Raw genomic sequence first — 20,455 nt, 5'->3', positions numbered from 1 at the left:
TTTGTTAGTAAATGAACCATAGGTTTCTCAATTTACACTAGACTAATCCTAAGCCTCTAGAATCCTTGCCCAATAGTCAGTGGAAGTATTAAAGCTCTTCTCCAATTTTCTGATGTTGTGAACACTATTTTGAATCCTTGCTATATGATTTGGTACCATGATGACCTACTTATTATTAGCGCCCTTCTTAGAAATTGCTCCGATCCTATTTAGCTGCTCATATCTTCCGTTTGAAGCTTCATATGAATATATGATGCATAGAAGTCCTTAATTAAAGACTTAAAATCTAAATTTAAAAAAAAAAATTAGTTAAGGAAAAAAGAGTACAATTATAAGTCTTTCGGGCATAATCTTCAGGATTTTCAACGTCTTCTAAAATGTCTATTAAAGTACACCTAGAGGTTGTCGCTATCCCAGAAGGCAATAGTCTTCGGCAAATTATGCTGTGCATCCGTATGCACCATGCATGGTGCATACGGATGCAAAAACAACGTCGTTTTAATAAAACGCGCGTTTTCCCTTAAAAAAAAAAATCAGGTTCGATTCCCATCAACAACATATAAACTAAAATTCCATAATCGATGAACTATAATTCCATAATCGATGAACTATAATTTCATAATTGATGAACTATAATTCCATAATCTAATCTATGAACTAAAAATTCCAGAATGAATGAACTAAAATTCCATAATCTATAAACTAAAATTTCAGAATCGATGAACTACAATTCCATAATCGATGAACTATAATTCCATAATCAATGAACTATAATTCCATAATCTATGAACTAAAATTCCATAATGAATGAACAATATAATGTTGTTGCTGAGAATCGAACCTGAATTTTTTTTTAAAGGGAAGACGCGCGTTTTTTAATAAAACGACGTCGTTTTGGCATCCGTATGCACCATGCATGGTGCATACGGATGTACAACATAACTATCCTTCCAAGCCTGTGCATCTCAATTTTATGAACATATTTATGAAAAGTGGATGTAGGCAGGGAGTTAGTGAAAAATATGCTAATTATCACTAGAGCAAACTTTCTCAACAATAATTTCACCTCTTGTAGAGCTCATGTGGGTAAAATAACTTAGGTTCAATATTGGAACCATTTGATCTAGTGTCTTTAAAACTCAGCAATGTACGTTTAGATTGGGGTGCAACAAGACATTTCAATTATTAGCTTAGTACCATTAGGAAGAGTCCTCGTCATTAGATATTGTTGTGATATTGATACTTGTCTCAATCAGGGTAGAAAAAACCTTCTATCCGTAGGATAATATGTGTGGTTGCACTATCCACTAAACATAATGTCATTTCGCGCCCCATTGTGCAGGTAGATATAAAATTTGTAGTGCGCTCTCCGGAGATTATATTTAGAAAAAATAGCCAATGACCAAATTGATAATTTTGTTATAGTCAATAAACCATTTCGGTAATTAACTCTATAATATATCTTTAATCTAATAATATAATTAATTATAATGCACTTCTAATTCTAATAATGTAATAATTCATATAATTAATTGTTCATATATTTCTATGTACCCACCATAGCATCAGATACGTGCAATAACGTAACTAGCGGGAAGAAGCTAAGGTGGAGATAGATCATTATATTATAATCATTTAGTAACATAAAATGATATTTATTTGTCAACACGTCAGTTCAAAGCTATCAATTTAAATTATTATTCATTTATGTGTCACTATGTTATATGTTAAAGACTTTTCAATTTAGACCGAAGTTATATTTCTTTTCAAGAGTTTGTAGAAGTATGCATTCTACTTCACGTTTAAAATTAACCTAGTTTTTATATGTTCGAGGTAAAAAAACTAAGTGCTAAATATTTATATTAATATTTAATATTAAAATTTTTTTTATTAAAAATGTAGCCGTCTCTTAAATGATTAGCGAAGTAATTAGCTCATGCTCTTGCTAGAGTCACGAGCTCTCGGACTGTTTCTTTAGAGTGGTTAATTTCACTTCATTCTTGTGTTGAACACTTGATTTTATCAGTGATAGAAGAAAATGTGTGATTATTCCATTTTTTCAATCTGGTAAGGTCAAAGACTACATGTTTGAATTTGTCGATCTGATATTTCGTTGTCCACTTTTCAAGTAGATAGAAATTTTTGTCCAACTTCTTTGTGATGATGGACATGCAAATTTTACTTATGACCCATATAATTAAATGAAAAAATGACTAGAAACATCGTACCCTAACTACTTATGGATGCACCCCAAAAAAATGCAATAGTATATTCTTACACACACCATACAAAATTAATTTTTTAAGGTTACAATTAAATTTTAATATCATTATATCAATCGAATTAAACAATTACAAACTTTGAATATATAATTATATTTTAATTTTATTCTCTTATTAGAATTAAAATTGTGATTTGGGAGACTTATTCATAATTTTAATTGTATATTAATTATGAAATTTATAATGTGTTACGTCTGATAAATTGTTGTTTATAAGTTTTCAATTGAATTAGTGGATCTGCATCTTCACGGAACAAAATTAAAATGACAAAAAATGTAATTAATTAGATGCATGCACGTCCAAGTTAAATATAGTCAACTTGATTCATATAGAGCTAAAGAAGATTCTAATCTAATCTCACCGAATTAAAGCTAGCTACTACTTTTCATTTCTTTTTCCAAGGAGTCGAAGATGCATGCATGTCCAAACTTGGGTAAACTATGCATGCTTCTCAAGCTAAGGACACAAAAACATTTGACCAGACTTTTATTCCAATAACGACATTTTGCTAATACCTCATCAAACAAAACATTGCCCTCAGATGCCAGATTATTATGACGTGAATTCTTTTCTATTTAATTTATATTGCAACTTTTTTTTTTAGTGTAATCAGAGTTTTCATCGTCAGGCATATTGACTATTTCCATCACTGAATTGTAGGTATTTTATTTTTTTTGTGAGACAACTGACCTGGAGATTTAAGACTGTTCCGTATCCATCGCTGAATTATAGGTATTTTTTTTTTTTTTTTTTTTTTGGTGAGAGAACTGACCTGGAGATTTAAGACTGTTCCGTATTTAAAGTCAATGATTGAACTCGATCTTGACCTTTGGTTAAGGATGGATGCATCCATTCCACGCAATTATATTACAACTAATCCTTCGTATTTTTGGACGAGAGGACCGATTAAAGCATCTTAATTAATTAGGAATACATCATAAAAACGTATTGGCTCTGTTTGGTAAATGGCTGTTAGCTGTTAGCTGATTGTGTTAATTAGAGGGTATAACTAGTTGATAACATTAGCTGTTGTAGAAAAGTGTTTGGTAAATTAGTTGATAGCTGATAGTTGTTTGGTATAATTTCTTTTCTAAAAAAGCTAATTGAAAAAGTTGTTGGAGTAGCTTTTCGAATTTTAACATTTTGGAGTTGCAAAAAGTTAATTAACCAAACACTTATATTGATATTTTAACTAAACTAAATCAAACAATTAATAGTGATCATAAAAGCTAAAATTGGCCCACAAGTTGCTTCTCGTCTCTTATGGCAGAAGCATTTGCATGTAAGGAAGCTTTGTCTTGGCTAAAGAATCGTGGCGAGGATTTTGTGGAACTACACACGGACTGTCTAACGGTCAAGCAATATCTAACTACTACAGCTCGTACCGATCGAACATATATTGGCTACGCAATAGATAGTTGCAGGAATTTAATTTCTTCTTTACATTCTTGTTTAGTTGCTTTTGTTCCTAGATCAGAGAATTTTCTAGCACATGCTCTAGCTACCTCAGCTATTAGTCAGACTACAGCTATGTATTGGGATGAACTCCCACCAGCTACAATTTCACACTAGTTTGAATAAAATGCTACCCTGACTTCTTTCAAAAAATAAAAAATAAAATAAAACTAAAATTGACCTATAGGCCAATTTTTTACCAAACCCATTGTCATGAAATGGTCATCGGAGTTTTTTACATTTTCTATCATTGGATGCTAGGACTGCTCAAACTTTCTTCCAGAATGAACCTCTACTTTATCTTTTGATTTTTTTTATTAGTTTTTTTTTTTGGGGGAGAAAATGTCACTTTTATAGAGTCAGCATAAGTTTAATTAGTCTTTTAAGTATTATAAATTATAATGTTGACCATTATTAATTAATTACAATATTGACTGAAATAGAAGTATAGAACCACTTAATGAAAGTTACACTTTTGGTCCTTCATTATCTCAAGAAGACCAAAATATATAATTGCTATTGTGACTAATTAAAAGCCAAATTTGCAACTCAAATTAATCAGGAATTAAACTTACACGACCTTATAATTAAGGACCAAAGTTTCCATTTCTATTTTCATCTTCCATTTCCTTTAAAAAAAAAAAAAAAAAAAAAAAAAAAAAATCTCGTCGGTGATGTTAACATGAAAACTGTCTAAAATGATCATCCGATTATGCCATAAGTCTCAAATTGACCATCAATTACTATCCCACTCAAAATGGTATCTCGGCTATGTAAAATTTACTTGATTTAATTTTTTTTTTTTTTGTGTAAATAATTTATTATTAAATTAAGTGAATTTAAAATATAATCTTAATATATATATACATATATATATATATATATATATATCGTAAGGAAGTTTCAATGTAGCACATGATGTTGTGTTATGAAACTCATTATATATACTTGGTATTTATAATTCTATTTGTATAATGCAACTATGCAAGTGTATATATTTGGGGATACATGCATACATGCAAGATAGCCTTTTTACTTGGAAATGGAGAAACTCCAGAAATGTGGATATTTAAATACGTATTTTCAAATAATTTAATTGTTTCAAACACTATCATGCATGTACTCTGCACCTTCATCATCATCGATCATATATCCCTCGCCATGTTACTATAAATTGTCTTTTTCTTCGGTCAATTTTTGTCAAAATACGGCCCTTGAGGAATATCACCGTACCCAGCTAGCTAGCTAGATTCCTTACCTTAGTAATCCAAAATTGTTTCATACCCAAAACAAGGATATTATTTTAAGTTTAAAACCAAAAATTAATAGTGGTTTCAATCTTATATTATGTTCTTATTTTTTTTTTTTTTTGAGTTGTTAGTGGGCAAAAGTCTAGTCCTGATCAGTTAAATCATCATGATTAATCCTTTCACAAATTGTCGGGCCTGAGGTGGACGATTCTACCTCTTGTCACAAGTATAACATGTCATTTTGGTGTGGATTGCATATTTTAGCTGGTTTAATGAGTCAATTACTTCTTCTTTAAAAAAAATTACAATCTAATCACATTTTTTGGGTGTAATTTGATGACTAATTTGACTCTCATTCTTTTTTTTTTTTTTTTCTTTTTAATGCATTGTACTCCAACTCCACACTTTAGGTTGTCCTCATCCCAAAAATTTTGCCAATTGCAAAATCAACGATCCGGCCTGGCATGCTTTTGTGTAAAATAAATTTTTTAATCTTTTTTTTTTCTTACATGTGTTCCAAGCTTTCTTTTTAGAAAGCTTTCGAATGACATAAAAAGTTGTCAAAGCTTTTTAGTACTTTTTTTTTTTTTTTTTTTACTTTTCAGTTTTTCGATCTTTATATATATTATTGAAAGTTGGATTGTTTTTTAAAAGTGAGAGAGTATTGCAAGGATGTAGAAAAATAATAAAGGAATTGCAAATTTGATAATGTGAAAGCTAGTACGATCCACTTTTAAAAGTGAGAGAGTATTGCAGGGATATGGATAGCCTTAGTAATTAAAATGCAACCATTTACTTACCTTCCATTACACCAATTTTTTAAATATTATATTAGTTTAATGAATGTTAATTAGGGGTCTACATTTTTTTTTTCATTTATTTAGCCATTAAATAGTAGAATTAAAGTGTGATTAGGATAAAGAAAATGAATAAATGAAAAGGTGATGAAGGAATTAGGCCGTGTCTAAAGTCGATTGGGCTATTGAAGTAAATATCTAGGAGTTAATTACTCCTTGGCATACTCCCATAGACACCACTAGCACATGGTAGTGGTTACATACTCCTTGGCATACCCCTAACACAAGCCCCTCTCCCCCCACCCCCCCCGTGCACCCCTGGCATACCTCCTAGCGCACCCCTAACATACTTTAGGTGCACCTCGTGGCGGTGCTTACATATAGGGATGAAAATAGGTCAGGCTCCTACACAGGAGCCTAAGGCCTGGTCTGGCCTGGCCTATTTAGTTAAAAAGTCATGCTTAGATCTATTTTATAGTCTATTTAATTAAATAAGTTCATGTTTATATGAAGATTTGACCTACGAGCTTGCAGGCCTGGCCTGTTTATATATATAATATATACAAAATATATATTTAATATTTGCATAGTCCCTTGCATGCGTATTAATAAGTGTAGTATACCCCTTAAAATAGTTCATGTTGACCCTTTATTCAAATCGATTGGGCTTTATATGTATCCTTTGAATTAAAAGACTTTGTTAGCGACTCAATTTTTTTTATCCATTTTATTAAGCTCGTCATCCAAATTGTAACTAAGTTTATGATGGGACTAGTCTAACGCAAATTATGCTGTGCAACCGAATGCACCTTGCAAGGTGCATACGGTTGTAAAACGGCGCCGTTTTGCTTAAAAAAACGCGCGTCCCACTTAAAGAAGAAATCAGGTTTGATTCCCGGCAATAGCATTTTTATATATCCAGAAATTCATAACTATATAATCACAATTTCATAACTATATATCCACAATTTCATAACTATATATCCACAGTGAATGAATGAAGTAAAAATCCACAATGAATGAATGAATGAAGTAAAAATCCACAATGAATGAATGAATGAAGTAAAAATCCACAATGAATGAACTAAATATCCACAATATATGATTGAACTAAATATCCACAATGAATGAACTAAATATCCATAAATTCATAACTATATAACCACAATTTCATAACTATATATCCACAGTGAATGAATGAAGTAAAAATCCATAATGAATGAATGAATGAAGTAAAAATCCACAATGAATGAATGAATGAAGTAAAAATCCACAATGAATGAACTAAATATCCACAATATATGATTGAACTAAATATCCATAAATTCATAACTATATAACCACAATTTCATAACTATATATTCACAATAATGCTATTGCTGAGAGTCGAACCTGATTTTTTTTTAAGTGGGACGCGCGTTTTTAATCAAAACAACGTCGTTTTAAACCGTATGCACCATGCGCATGGTACATTCGGTTGCACAGCATAACTATTACTAGTCTAATAAACCTATTAAAAGGTAAAATTTTATTAATCAATTAAAATTTCTAAAACATAACACATGGGCGAAGATTCTGACATCAATCAAAATCCTTACCAGTAACCACTTGCACAAGGGGTTAAGATTAGTAATTTGGTTGTTTATTTAAAATTTGTGTTATTATTAGTAGTTTATGTCGGCCGGCATAATAATAAATAATAATATAATAATACATATAATGTCCTTAGGACACCACGATCTAACCCGCCGAAATCTTAACAATAATTTTTTTTTTTTTCACTCTCTTGTATGCGTACTACCTGAATAGGGGTGCATTTTAAATTTTTCTCTGAATTATTAAGTAATGATGAGAGTGAATCAAAAAAAAAAAAAAAAAAATGTAATGATTGAGAGGAATTGCATGTGCAATTATATGTACACGATTGTACCTCGATGAATGTATCGACACTTAGAATATTGCCTTGCATTATCTAATTTATAGCCATACATATCCATATCGACTTTGCATTTTATTACAGATAATATAAAATCAAAAAATAAAAATAAATAAGTCACTAAATTATACATGAAAATACAATTAGATTATTCAATAAAAAAAAAATTATTAATCTCTCTAGCAAATTAAATTTGTACCATCAAAGTATTTGGTTATTTGCATCAAAATGATGGTGTAACAGTTAAAATTTTAATAATTGATTTTTTATTTATATTTGTGTGAATGTGTCTCACGGGTTTTAATTCGTGAGACGTGTCGAATTTTTAATTAATGAGTCGAATCTTTGCTATAATTAATCAAAGATCTGATCTGTCTCGCACAAGTTTTTGCCATAATTTTTTATGTGAGACAATAATTTACTACCCTATTCTTTACTCCGTATTTCTTTTTACTCCATATTTTTTAAAAAAATACGGAGTACATAAAAAATAGAGTAGTAAATTGTTGCCTTAATTTTGATATCGTCTTGGTTGTCTCCATCAACGACGAACAAAGATATCTATTCGTCTATAGCTTAAGACAAACAAGCTTTAAGGCGTATGTCTTTCTCTATCTTGAGATGAACCCGACTTCTATTTGTTTACGACCAAAGACAAGCAGACCTCCGCCTCTAGCATAGACAACGGACAAACCTTATAATTTGATTTTTATTTAATTATTTTATTTAGGATTCATCCGCATCAATCCCGAATAAAAAAAAATATTTTATTAAATTTCAAATGTCGCACCACATTAACATTTTATTTTAACAATAGGATATTTGATCAAATTGTATAAATTTGACATGTTTGAGAATTCAATTACACTTTTTGTAATGGGATGACCTAATTAATTTTTGTGTATAGTTTTAATGGTTTATTGAACAATTTTCTATAAAATATGACTTTTTACAAAAAGTATATTATTGAATTTTTTAAAAAATTATAATTAATTTTTTTTACTAACAAATAACTCATTAAAAGTTGGTTTTGCTATGGTCTGGTCGGTGAACTGATTATGCGACTCGCTATTTATCTTTGCAGTACTTTTAAGAGTGGAGTCTTATGAGTTTATAATTAGTCTGATGAAGATAAGATTATAAATAAAAAATAAAAAAAAAATAAAAAAAAAAAACGGTTTGCTAGCATTACGTGATATGTATGTTAATATTTTTAACCCAACACTGCCAACCAGCCGTCACCACCACAACTGTCCACCGCCTATCGCCCTTCATCCCCTTTTTTTTCCCCAAGTTAATGGTTAATTTCGCAGAATCCAAATTGTCTCTGAACAAATACGCTTCATTTTTGTCCAACTAACCACAAAGACAAACATGAATGCTTCATTTTTCATTCATTTATTACAGACACGGTCAGGGCTAAATGCCGGTGCGCACAAGGAATCTACTCATTTTTAACATAATTTTCATACGATCGCCGCCGAAGTTCGAACATTGGTCTCTTCTCCCAAATACTACACACTGAACCATTGAGTTAATCCCGTGCGGGTTTCTCTGTCAATTCCTATTTATATATTATATTTATATCGATCAAACAATAAAATTTGAATTTATATTTTATTTTCACCTTATTCTTTCATCACGGAATTATAATTTATTTCATTTCTAATTCATTTCTTCCAACCAAACGAAATTATATGAGGATTCAACTTAAAAAAAAAAAAAAAAAAAAAAAAAAAAAAAAAAAAAAGTAAAAGGTGGATGAGGACGTGGGCCGGGGTCTAGCATGTATATTAAAAACTAAAAAGGACGTAGTGTGTTTCGTGTTTACTTGTAGTCTTGTATTTGGAGGCAAATTATGCTGTGTATCCGTATGCACCATGCATGGTGGATACGGTCATATGGATACAAAAATGATGTCGTTTTGCATTAAAATGCACATTTTACTTTTAAAAAAATCAGTTTCAATTCTCAGCAACAACATTATGTTATTCATTTTTTAGTTCATTCATTCTGGATTTTTAGTTATGAAATTCTGGATGTATAGTTATGCAATTCTGGATGTGTAGTTATGAAGTTATGGATATGTAGTTATGCAATTCTGGATGTATAGTTATGAAGTTATGGATGTGTAGTTATGTAATTCTGGATGTATAGTTATGAAATTATGGATGTGTAGTTATGCAATTCTGATTTTTTTTTTATAAGTTGGACGTCAAAACAACGTCGTTTTTTCATCCGAATGCACCATACATGGTGCATACAGATGTACAGCATAACGATCCGTACTAAGAGGTCAAAACATGTTTTTACATTAGAAATTGCATTAATTACTTGTAATCCTCCACCCCCTCCCCTCCTCCCCAACAAAAAGGTGAAAATTTTATTTTCTTTTTGAAAATCAAGGCATGGGTATTGTACGGATAATTAATACTGTAAAAATTATTAAAACTATAAAGACCATTAGATCAATCTAATCGCATGTAAGGGTTTTTTTTTTTTTTTTCCCAACAATGTAAATTATCATCTATTATTTAAGTAATAATTTGTGATTTACACAAGAGAGATAAATCACATTAAAAAATTCATCTATGACAAGTTCAACCACGAAAGTATATATTAGAGCATCCCCAATAATTGTAGTTTTTGCAGGTGAAAAAAAAGAAGAAGTAGAAAAGCGTCATTAACGAGCCCAACGGGCACGGACACGTCGTGTTGCGCTTCACACGAGATGGGCGTGAAAACTTGTTTTCTTTGGTGGGTCCCACACATATGATAAAAACTAATACTTTGCAGGGTGATTTTTTTTCTCTCCCTATTCTCATCCTATCTCCTCCACATAAGTCTTGCGTACTCAAAAACCCCACTAAAAACTTCTATTGAGATACTCTAAGATATTTGAATGGAGCTATATAACCTTACAAACAAAATAATCCACAACCACACAATATAATATAAAATAATAAAATGTGTTCCAAACATCATGCTTGGACTCAAATAAGAAGAACTGTAGCCTTTTGAAAGTTGAAAGCTAGCTAGGGATGAAAAGGGCGTGAGTGTCTGAATCTACCTGGAAATTTAGCTGCCAATTGTCTGACCAGACTATTCCATACATTTTTTTTTTTAAAATTTAAGATAAGAATAAGAAATAGAATTAATGATGGAACATAATAATTAATGTAATAAATTATTATTGTATTTGTAGTATGTGACAAAAGGACATGGAGAAGAGCAGCAAGTGTGATTAATGTGACAGAGATAGATGGGAATTTGAGGACGGAATTCGAACACGAATGTAACAACTTACGTAACCAATAAATTAAATTATACTTACAAATTCAATATCTTATCTCAAATTCAATATCTTCAAATTGTATATTAATTAATTATTTTAATAAAAAGAATTTCAAAGAAGGATTGGAATATACGGCCAACATCGATCAATAATGTTGCTGTCACGCACGTGAATAAATTTAATATTCATCCCACTTAATTAAACTAGGCCGTTTTTTTTTACCTAGTTTTCCCTAACTCCATCTTCCTTCATACCTCACTCTATCCATTAAGAACTTTAATCATGAAAATAAATTGACACCCACTTTCTTAATTTCAGCTATTATCAAAAAAAATCATGTGCATAAAGTAAATTATTGGTGTTCTCAAAAGGTTAAATCTCAATTTCAATCCGGTTCAACAGAACATCTGGGATGATATAAATCATTGTAACTTAAACATAAAGGCCAGACATTTGCTTACTGCGCACAAGGAGCTCCTCTCACTTTGAGAGGTTGTTCCTACATTGCCACCGGTGAAACTTGATCATGGGTTATTGTTCCCAAACTTCACTTATGTGACCAACTGAGCTGCTCATACGAACACATAAAGTAGATCATGTTCAAATAAAATGATATTGACAAAAAAATTATAATATATATATATATATATATATATATATATATATATATATATATATATATATAATTATATTTCACCCATTTAATCGTTTATTCCTAATTAAGTGAAGTGATTTTATTTTATTACTTATAATAAAGTCCGTCAGTTCAGATAAAAATGATAGGCAACATAATAGGATAGATAGTGAATTTTGTCGTAAATTAAATCATGTCAAGTTGTATAAATTTAGTGTTTTTTGAATGTTATTGACTCTATTATATTGTAGTATCTGTTCAAACATATTTTCTTAACCTAATGAAGCACAAATAGTTAATAACACCTTCATTGAAACTCGATCTCATGACCTCCCACATAGGAGAGGTCATTACATGTCATTTAAGTACAAGGTGATTGGCTTTTCACTTATAGACTATAGTATAGTATAACACAATTTTAAAATGATTTTTTTTTTGGGCGTAAGAGATGTATGATATGATTCAAACACGTATGGATTGCATGAAAGTTGGCACCCAAGCCTATCTGTTGTATAATGTGAAAGCATTGCTTTTTAAATACGGAGTAATAAAATTTTAATTTATTATACATTATTACGTGTAGTACCTCAACCCTAAGAGCCCCACACCCCGGCCCGACAGAGCCTCACTGCCACTGGTGAGATTCAATACCTGGTCATTATTCCAAAGTTTCACCTCTATGACCAGTTGAGCTACCCATGCGGGCAATTTGTTATTATAACATTATACATGTAGAAGGTGATATAAAGTAAATATAAATAAATAAATAAATAAATAAATAAATAAATATATATATATATATATATATATATATATATATATATATATATATATATATATATATATATATATAAACGGATCAAATGAGAAAGTATGTGTGTCTTTATACTTCATTGTAGTCGTTATTTGTCGGTTAGGGACGCAAGGCGAATAGAACTTCTCCCAGTGGGCACCTTCGGTAACAGCCTAAACTGGTTTACTTTCTTATGGTCCTTTATCGATCATGATCACGATGCGGTCTTCATTTATAAATTAAAAAAAAAAAAGTGTATTATTGGATAGAAGTATTTGGGCAGTGTTGTACATACATGGGTACCTACAGTAATGGGAGGTCAAGTATTGTGCAGTAGAAAGTAAGATTTGGAGGTGTTAGAAATTGGAAGTTAAGGCTTTAATTTATAATACATTAATACTACTGGCCTGGTAGTATTTACACAAGTTACAAGTTTTACATGAGAAAGAAAGAAAGAAAGAATGAATTGAAAGCTAGAAAACATGGAGAGATTGAGAGCACAGCATCAGGGGTTGTCTGTCCTTGCACAGCCGTTGGATGTGAATTGTATCAGCTGGCTGGACCCCACAACCAATCTACGTACTGTTACTGCCTACTGCTCTCACTGGTAGGTCAGCCCAAAGAACGCCAGCGTCACACTAACATGGCCTGTACATTTTTTGCTTACCCACACTCCCACACTACACTCTTCATATCTCTCTCTCTCCGTGTGAATACTAAATATACTTTCACACTCATAAATTTCGCCTATTTTACTCACATGGTAACCCAATCAAAATGACTAAAAATATAAACTTATAATCACAAGATTACGAGTTTGAATTTCAGTCATCTTGGTTTGAGTCAGTTAGTTATGAACAACTTAGGCTGATTTACTTTCTTGTAATCCTTTGTTGGCTAGGGTCATAATTCAAGGCTGTGTTAGTTTACCCCTGTACACTCTCAAGTAGTGGCGGCATATTTTCCTCGTCACCCCAATAAATTACGGATTTTGATTGATTTACTTTCTTTTGATCCTTTGTCCACGGATAGGAAGGATTATTCAAAAATATAATTTTGGTTGGAAATATCATATCAGTTTAAAGTGAATACTAATAAGACAGCGATACAGTGAAATGCAGTGAATATAATGATTGATTTATTTTCCCGTCACGCAAAATACCTTAAAAGACAACTACTCTCGTACTTCTTTCACCAACATACCCCCATACTCCATACTCTCTATTAGTCAAACTTCTCTGCTATTTCCAATTCTTCAATTCGCCACCGCAGCTTCGACGACGTCAAAACTTCTAAACCATCGCCGCCGCGAGCTCTGAGAAATAATGTCTGTCAACCATTTCACTACGGAAGGATTCTGGTTGACTAAACAACACCATTTAACGGTGCCGCCGTCTAACGACACTTCCTGTAACCTCGCCACAACGGCCTCCTCCTCCGCCGCGATTTTTTCGGCGCAAAACACGGGTTATAGTTTTAACCTGAACAACAAGAATGAAGACGAGGAGGAAGAGTCCGAGGAACAACAAAGCCAGGAAGAACAGCAGGAAATGACGATAATACCCAAAGAGCACTTGTTCGAGAAGCCATTGACTCCCAGCGACGTGGGGAAGCTGAACCGCCTCGTCATCCCCAAACAGCACGCCGAGAAATACTTCCCGCTGACCGGCCAAGAACCCGGCGGCGGCGGCGCCGAGAAAGGCTTGCTACTGAGCTTCGAGGACGAGTGTGGGAAGACGTGGCGGTTCCGGTACTCGTACTGGAACAGCAGCCAAAGCTACGTGCTCACCAAAGGCTGGAGCCGCTTCGTGAAGGAGAAGCGGCTCGACGCCGGAGACGCCGTGCTGTTCGCGCGCCACCGCGCGGACGCCGAGCGGCTCTTCATCGGGTGGAGGCGGAGAAGTAGTAGTTCGGTGCAAGACGGCAGTAATAGTGGGGCCGGTCAGGCGAGCACGGTTGGTGGTGGCGGTGGGTGGGCCCAGACATGGCATCCTTATCCACCACCGGCTACTCCTGCAGCTATTCCATACCAACCTAACTGTCTTCATGCAGGTATCATTTTCTCTTCGCAAAAAAACAAACCCAATCTTTTTTTCTTTTTCCCTTTTTTTTTTCCAAAAATTATTATTCATACACACATGCACACATAAGCAATATATATCTATACACACACTCGCACATCGATGTGCGTGAAATCCACTCTCCAAGTACCCGGAAAGAATATCTATAAAAGTATGTTTGAACAGATATTACAATCTAATAGAGTTAGTAACATTTAATATATATATATATATATAGAATTACATTCATGTAAAAATAAGATTTAAAATACAAACGTGTGGACATTTCTGGATAGTTGAATTTTGGATATCTAAGATTGTGATTAGTTTTTATATTTTTGTGTGTTGTGTCCGTCTGTGTGCACTGTCATTCATAGACGTGTTTACACTGGCCAAAATACTGTGGATTCATACATACATACTACGAATATGTGCACACTCACATTTAGGTGTGTGCACTGTCGTCCACAGATGTGTGCACACCCGCATTTAGGTGTGTGCACGGTATATGTCCACATGTTCGTATTTTAAGGGTGTTAAACATATTCCTTTTTTTGGGGGGGGGGGGGGGGGCTAATTATTATAATTAATTATAGGATCGTCAGCAGGTGTTGTGCAAAGACAAACTGGTTCGAGTGGGAATTCAAAGAGATCAGTGAGACTGTTTGGGGTGAACTTGGAGTGTGAACCGGAGCCAACCACAGTAGACCGGTCGGCTCAACCCGGCCAGCACCAACCGTTCCAGTATTACGCCAACTCCCATGCTTCCTACAATCACATGGTACGCCCCATTTTTATTAGCTTCATTTTGACTAATTTTAAAAGTTGTAGGGAATAATCTATATGAATTTATTTTTATTTTTATCTCAAACATTTATTAAAGAAATGAAACTATTTTTTTTTCTGCATACTTAATAGTGTGGGGTCAAAGTCAAAGATGTTGACTACTCTAATTTCCACATTTGGTTCATAATTGTTCCCCTTAGCGAGACAGAAAGGTGTACAAACTTGTAAAGTTGTGTGTGTGGGGAGTGGAATTAGGTTAGGTAGAAATGGAAAAGGTGATATATAAAAGAGGTAAAAATCTTGCAAGTTATAGAGTAACGTGGTTGAGTGGAACAAGTAAAAGGTAGTTTGTGTATATAGTACGTAGTGGAAGCAATCAAGTTTGCTACTACTAGATAGTAATCTATTAGTGATGAAAATAATATATATGGTCTAAGCAGTTTTAGGAATTGTGTTCACTTGCTGGAAGATTTGTCACTTCTTTCAAAATCCAAACCCCACTCCACAACCAAATTCCTATAATATTCAGCCTCTCCTTTTCAACCTAGCCCCACTTGGGAATTAAAACCTTACCAAAAACACCACCTAAAGTTTGAATCTTGCATAGGAATGGCAACGTGGCAGGCCCGAGCGAGCTTTCAACTTTGGAATCTTGTCTCCACACTTTTGCCTCATCCCGTTGTTGAAATGGTAATTTTAGGTTAGGTGGTTTATCACTCGAGTTAGTCCTGTAGGGCTCGTTTTGAAGTCTCTCTCCATCTCTAGTTCGGCCAAAAATTAAGGGGCCGTTTACTATTTGAAAATTTCTGGGAATTTCCGAAAACCGGAAAATAGAAAACAGAAAACATGTTTACTAACACAGTTTTCATTTTCAAAACTGAAAATAATTTCTGGAAATTTCTGAAAAACTGAAACACACTTAAAAACTGTTTTCAAAATAGAAAACAGAATCATCTATCATCTATTTAGTTATATGTCACTATAACCACATTACTATGATTACATTCATTATCATCTTATTTACTTATCACTATCTTCTATCTTTTCTACTTACCTTACTTATTTAAACATAATTTATTTGCTTACACTTTAAAGTTATACATTATTTACATTATCAAAATTAAGAATTAAACTCTATATAATGTTTTAGATTTTGATTGAACTCAATAGATTATTAGTTCGAATATTTTTAATTATGTTACATCATAATACAAGTTCGGTCTAGATATCGGATATTGAAATCTCACATATATTAGAATTCAAAGTAAAATTTATATATTCATATACATGTCATTCAAATGAATATATTCAAAAAAATATTTTAAATATTAGCTCAAAAATATTAATATTATCTAAACTAAATTTTAGGTGAAAACTAAAAAATTAGAAAACAGAATACAGAGAACAGTTTTATGTTAGTAAACAAGTTTTCTAAACAGAAAATAGAGAATTGAAAACAGAAAATGAAAACTGAAAAATTAGAAAACGAAAACTGAAAACAGTTTTCTGTTAGTAAACGGACCCTAAAATTTCAGAATAAGCGGTCTTCCTCCCTAATCAAATTAATATAATTTTGCCTCTTGGAGTTTAGCATAATTGATTTGTTTTCGGACTTAAAAGTCATGATTAAAGAAGACAATATGAGAATTCAAATACCACTTGAAGCATGTATATATGGGAAAAAGGCCCAAGAATGTTAGAAGGTCTAGATTGGATCTATTGTGTACACATGAAAACTAAAATCTGGGCGATGGACTGAGTGCTCGACTCACAATTTACCTCCACAGTGATTCTAGGAGCGAGATTGTGCGACTGACGATTTAACTCGCAATGGCTCTAGGGGCAGTTAGGAGTATAAAATAATAGAAGTTCCAAGTCATAGGGAGTAGCTAGTAGATAGGGAGTCGTGTGAAAGCTGAAAACATTAGTACTACCATATTTCATTAAATATTAAGGTGCGTGTTTCTCATGTCAATCATACATATCGTTTGAGAGAAGACCAATTTAGTGTGGTCCGGAGACACAGCATGGGCAGATTGAAAATGAGAAGCAAGCCAAGCCAACACTACAAACATACAATAATTAACCATGAAAACATCAGATATTTTGCTAAAGTAGTGGTCAAACAAATAGGCATATAGGCAAATTTGACATTTATTGTATCAACTAGCTAAGCTACTTACCACCATAACTCACCTTTTGAATAGAGTTTTACTCATTACTACTTGCTCGTTTTTATTCTGATAAATAATACGAGTAATAAGTTATATTTATCGTACCAACTCTAAGAAAAATGTTTAAATAAAAAATTTGAATTTTAGTCTTGAAATTGACAATGGGCTGTTTGGTAAAATGTTAGTTTATTATTTGATTACTATTAATTGTTTGATTTGGTTAAAAAATTAATATAAGTGTTTAGTTAATTAGTTTTTGTAACTCCAAAATGTTAAAATTAATAAAGCTATTCAAAATAACTTTTTTGATTAACTTTTTAAGAAAAAAAATTATATCAAACAACTATCAGCTAACATTTAATTTACTAAACACATTTCTTCAATTAATATTATCAACTTGTTATATCATTTAATTAACTCAATCAGTAACAGCCATTTACCAAATACTGCTAATAACATTTTCTAGATGGATTGAATCCTCCATACTATTCACTTTATTATCAGCCTAACATGGATTGAAAATGACTATAATAATAATATACTTTGATATGATGTGTTGACTGGTCATATAAGTCAGTCTGCATACTAAGTTATGGCCATACTTGGCATGAATGCGATGCAAACTTTGACACATCTATCACCATCACTAATTTAACCAATGGGTCATAGCAAATATAGGTGTACAACCTCATCTTCATATACAAATATGTACTTATTAATTCCATTTTGTTTTTCCTTTTTTTTTTTTCAATTTTAATGTTTATTTGTATGTGAGGCATCCTCAACTTTATGATTCTGAATCTAAATAACTATATATATACACTGTATGGTTGGAACAGGAGATGAAGTTCTCGAGAGATGTCAACCAGATGAGATTTGAGCAGGGATAAGATCTGTGGATGTGACATCTTCTACTGACTACAATTGGCCACTTGGAATTTTAATACTGCAAACAAAAAAAAAATACAAAATACAAAATATATAATAAAAAAGATATGAAAAGAAAAGTTCCCACTTCCCAGATATTCTGCAGATCTTATCTACCCAGAAAAGTTTGGTAAAAAACACAGTCGTATTTGACGACCTGCTTTCACAATCAACCAGAGTTTTCTGTATAGTTGAGGTGGAAAGAATAGAACCACAAGTAAAGGTGGTGAAGTGTTGAAAAGGGTAAGATTGATTTTTTTTTTTTGGGGGTGGGGACCATAGGATGTGATGACGTCAGCAAGGCCTGAATAAAAAGAAGCATGGGCCATAGGAGTAGTAGTATACTATAGAGATTGTGGGTGAAGATGTTTGAATTGATGATGGGTTATCCTTATTAATCATCATTATATCATAATCATCATCATAAATTCATGATTGATGATGAGCCCATGACACATAAATACATAATTATGGTGGTTCAAAGCAAAGGGGAAGGTAGGGTTCTTCCCTTTACTATTACTATTAAGCATCTATGTCACAATGCAAAGGGCAAACATTAACTCTCTTTTGACTGACTGTTTTTTTTTTTTTTTTTTTTTTTCCGCCTTTTTTGTTTTAATTTATGTATATGTTTATGCTAGTCAATGACAAAAGTTCCAAACTTTATTTTGTGGTTTAAGGTTGTGTACATAAGATGTGTTTGGGTTACAAGGATAAGTTTGAGAAAGATGAGGCTTACCATTGTGACATTTACATTTTTTTTTTTTTTTGTTTTGGGTTCAGATATGCATTGTACTATGATGGTCAATTGTCATCCAAAAGATCTTTAAAAAAAATTATATTTTAACATAAGAGACCAGCAAAGTTCCACCTTTATGGTGGGCATCCAAAGTTAAGCAATTTAACCAAATACTATGTTGTAAAGATAGCAAGATATTATGGAGCTTATATAGTCTAACACTCTGCCTTTCGAAAATGTGATGGTAAGGAAATAAAGTTGTACTTATGCAACTAGCTATAGTTTTTGACATAGTGATAATTGCTTGATTTAACAAGTGGATACCAGAGCAAGTCACAGGGTGATGGCCAAGCCAAGTCATGCCTTTTGCAAACAAGAAATTAGTGTTGAACAAGAATTCTTGGTACAAAATTAAGTAGGGTACAAAACTCAAACAGCAAAGAATAGTGTTTGCGGCAATTGATCAAGCATTAGGGTATCTGATAATGGTTTGTTGTTATTAGAATCTACAGAAGCTGAAGGGGCTCACCAATGCATGAAATCTCAGCTCACTTCACTATGGAGAAGTTCTAATTTGGGGTTGCGTCGAATGCGTTCAGGCTTTTTCATAAAATCTTAGACCCTCTCTAACCTGATATAGGAGCCATTGTAGAATCTTAGAATCTATTAGCCCTTTTAGATGCAATCGAGACTGAGATCGTCTACAAGAATCTGGGACCTAACATTGCAACTTTTGCATCCATGGCGTCGATGGCGACCAGTAACTCATTGAGAAGCAGAACTCCGAGCATCCATAATCCATGTGTTAGAGCCGTTAAAAATAGGTTTTACCCGTCGGGCGACCCGTCTTGTACCACCGTAGGTAGGGGACGGGTTCTTCAAATTTTGATCCGCCAGGAGACGGGCTTTTTAGCCCGCTCCGCCTGGGTCACGGATTTAGCCGCGACATGCTAATACATATATATTTTGTATATATATATAGTATTTAATACATATTATTTTTTGTGTTATTTTGGTTTGTGTAATTGTGTTAGTGTGTTATAACTTATATAGGATTATAGATTTATAGGAATACAATACTAGGTAGTGTTACTATGTTAGTGTACGGTATACAGTGATTTTTTTTTTTTTAAGGATATTGTACAATGATTTTTTTTAAAAAAAAAATAATAATGAACACAGTGAAAAAATTAGTTGGTGGGCTAACCACATTCCAAGCCCACTAAGAGGCAAGCTTTTTAGCCCGTCTCGCTACGAGGACGGGCTTTGGTGTGTTTTGGCCCGTCCCGCCCTGCAAGACCGTTTTGACGGCTCTACATGTCGTTGC

General features: G+C 32.8%; 1 protein-coding gene across 2 annotated transcripts; it reads left to right on the top strand.

Moving 5' to 3' along the window:
- The first annotated feature begins 13,567 nt into the window (after nucleotides 1-13,567).
- LOC109149975 (B3 domain-containing protein At2g36080-like) lies at nucleotides 13,568-19,138 on the top strand. Of its 2 annotated transcripts, none has more exons than XM_019297966.1 (3): nucleotides 13,568-14,494; nucleotides 15,111-15,283; nucleotides 18,302-19,138. In XM_019297966.1, exons 1-3 carry the CDS (start codon nucleotides 13,768-13,770, stop codon nucleotides 18,350-18,352), a joined length of 951 nt encoding a protein of 316 aa, XP_019153511.1. In that variant the 5' UTR covers nucleotides 13,568-13,767; the 3' UTR covers nucleotides 18,353-19,138. The 2 variants fall into 2 exon arrangements, with proteins under 2 accessions (XP_019153511.1, XP_019153504.1); XM_019297959.1 differs by having other exon boundaries at nucleotides 13,569-14,494; nucleotides 15,099-15,283.
- Nucleotides 19,139-20,455: the final 1,317 nt, after the last annotated feature.

Source organism: Ipomoea nil, unplaced genomic scaffold (genome assembly GCF_001879475.1).
Source record: "Ipomoea nil cultivar Tokyo-kokei standard unplaced genomic scaffold, Asagao_1.1 scaffold0268, whole genome shotgun sequence".
NCBI lineage: Eukaryota > Viridiplantae > Streptophyta > Magnoliopsida > Solanales > Convolvulaceae > Ipomoea > Ipomoea nil.
Note: the sequence above shows the minus strand (reverse complement) of the source record. Positions and strands in the feature narration are given on the sequence as shown.

Coding starts and splice junctions, on each gene's coding strand:
- LOC109149975 (XM_019297959.1), top strand. CDS start 13,768: ATGTCTGTCAACCATTTCACTACGGAAGGATTCTGGTTGACTAAACAA. Junction 14,495..15,098: donor ACCTAACTGTCTTCATGCAG/GTATCATTTTCT, acceptor AATTAATTATAG/GATCGTCAGCAGGTGTTGTG. Junction 15,284..18,301: donor ATGCTTCCTACAATCACATG/GTACGCCCCATT, acceptor TGGTTGGAACAG/GAGATGAAGTTCTCGAGAGA.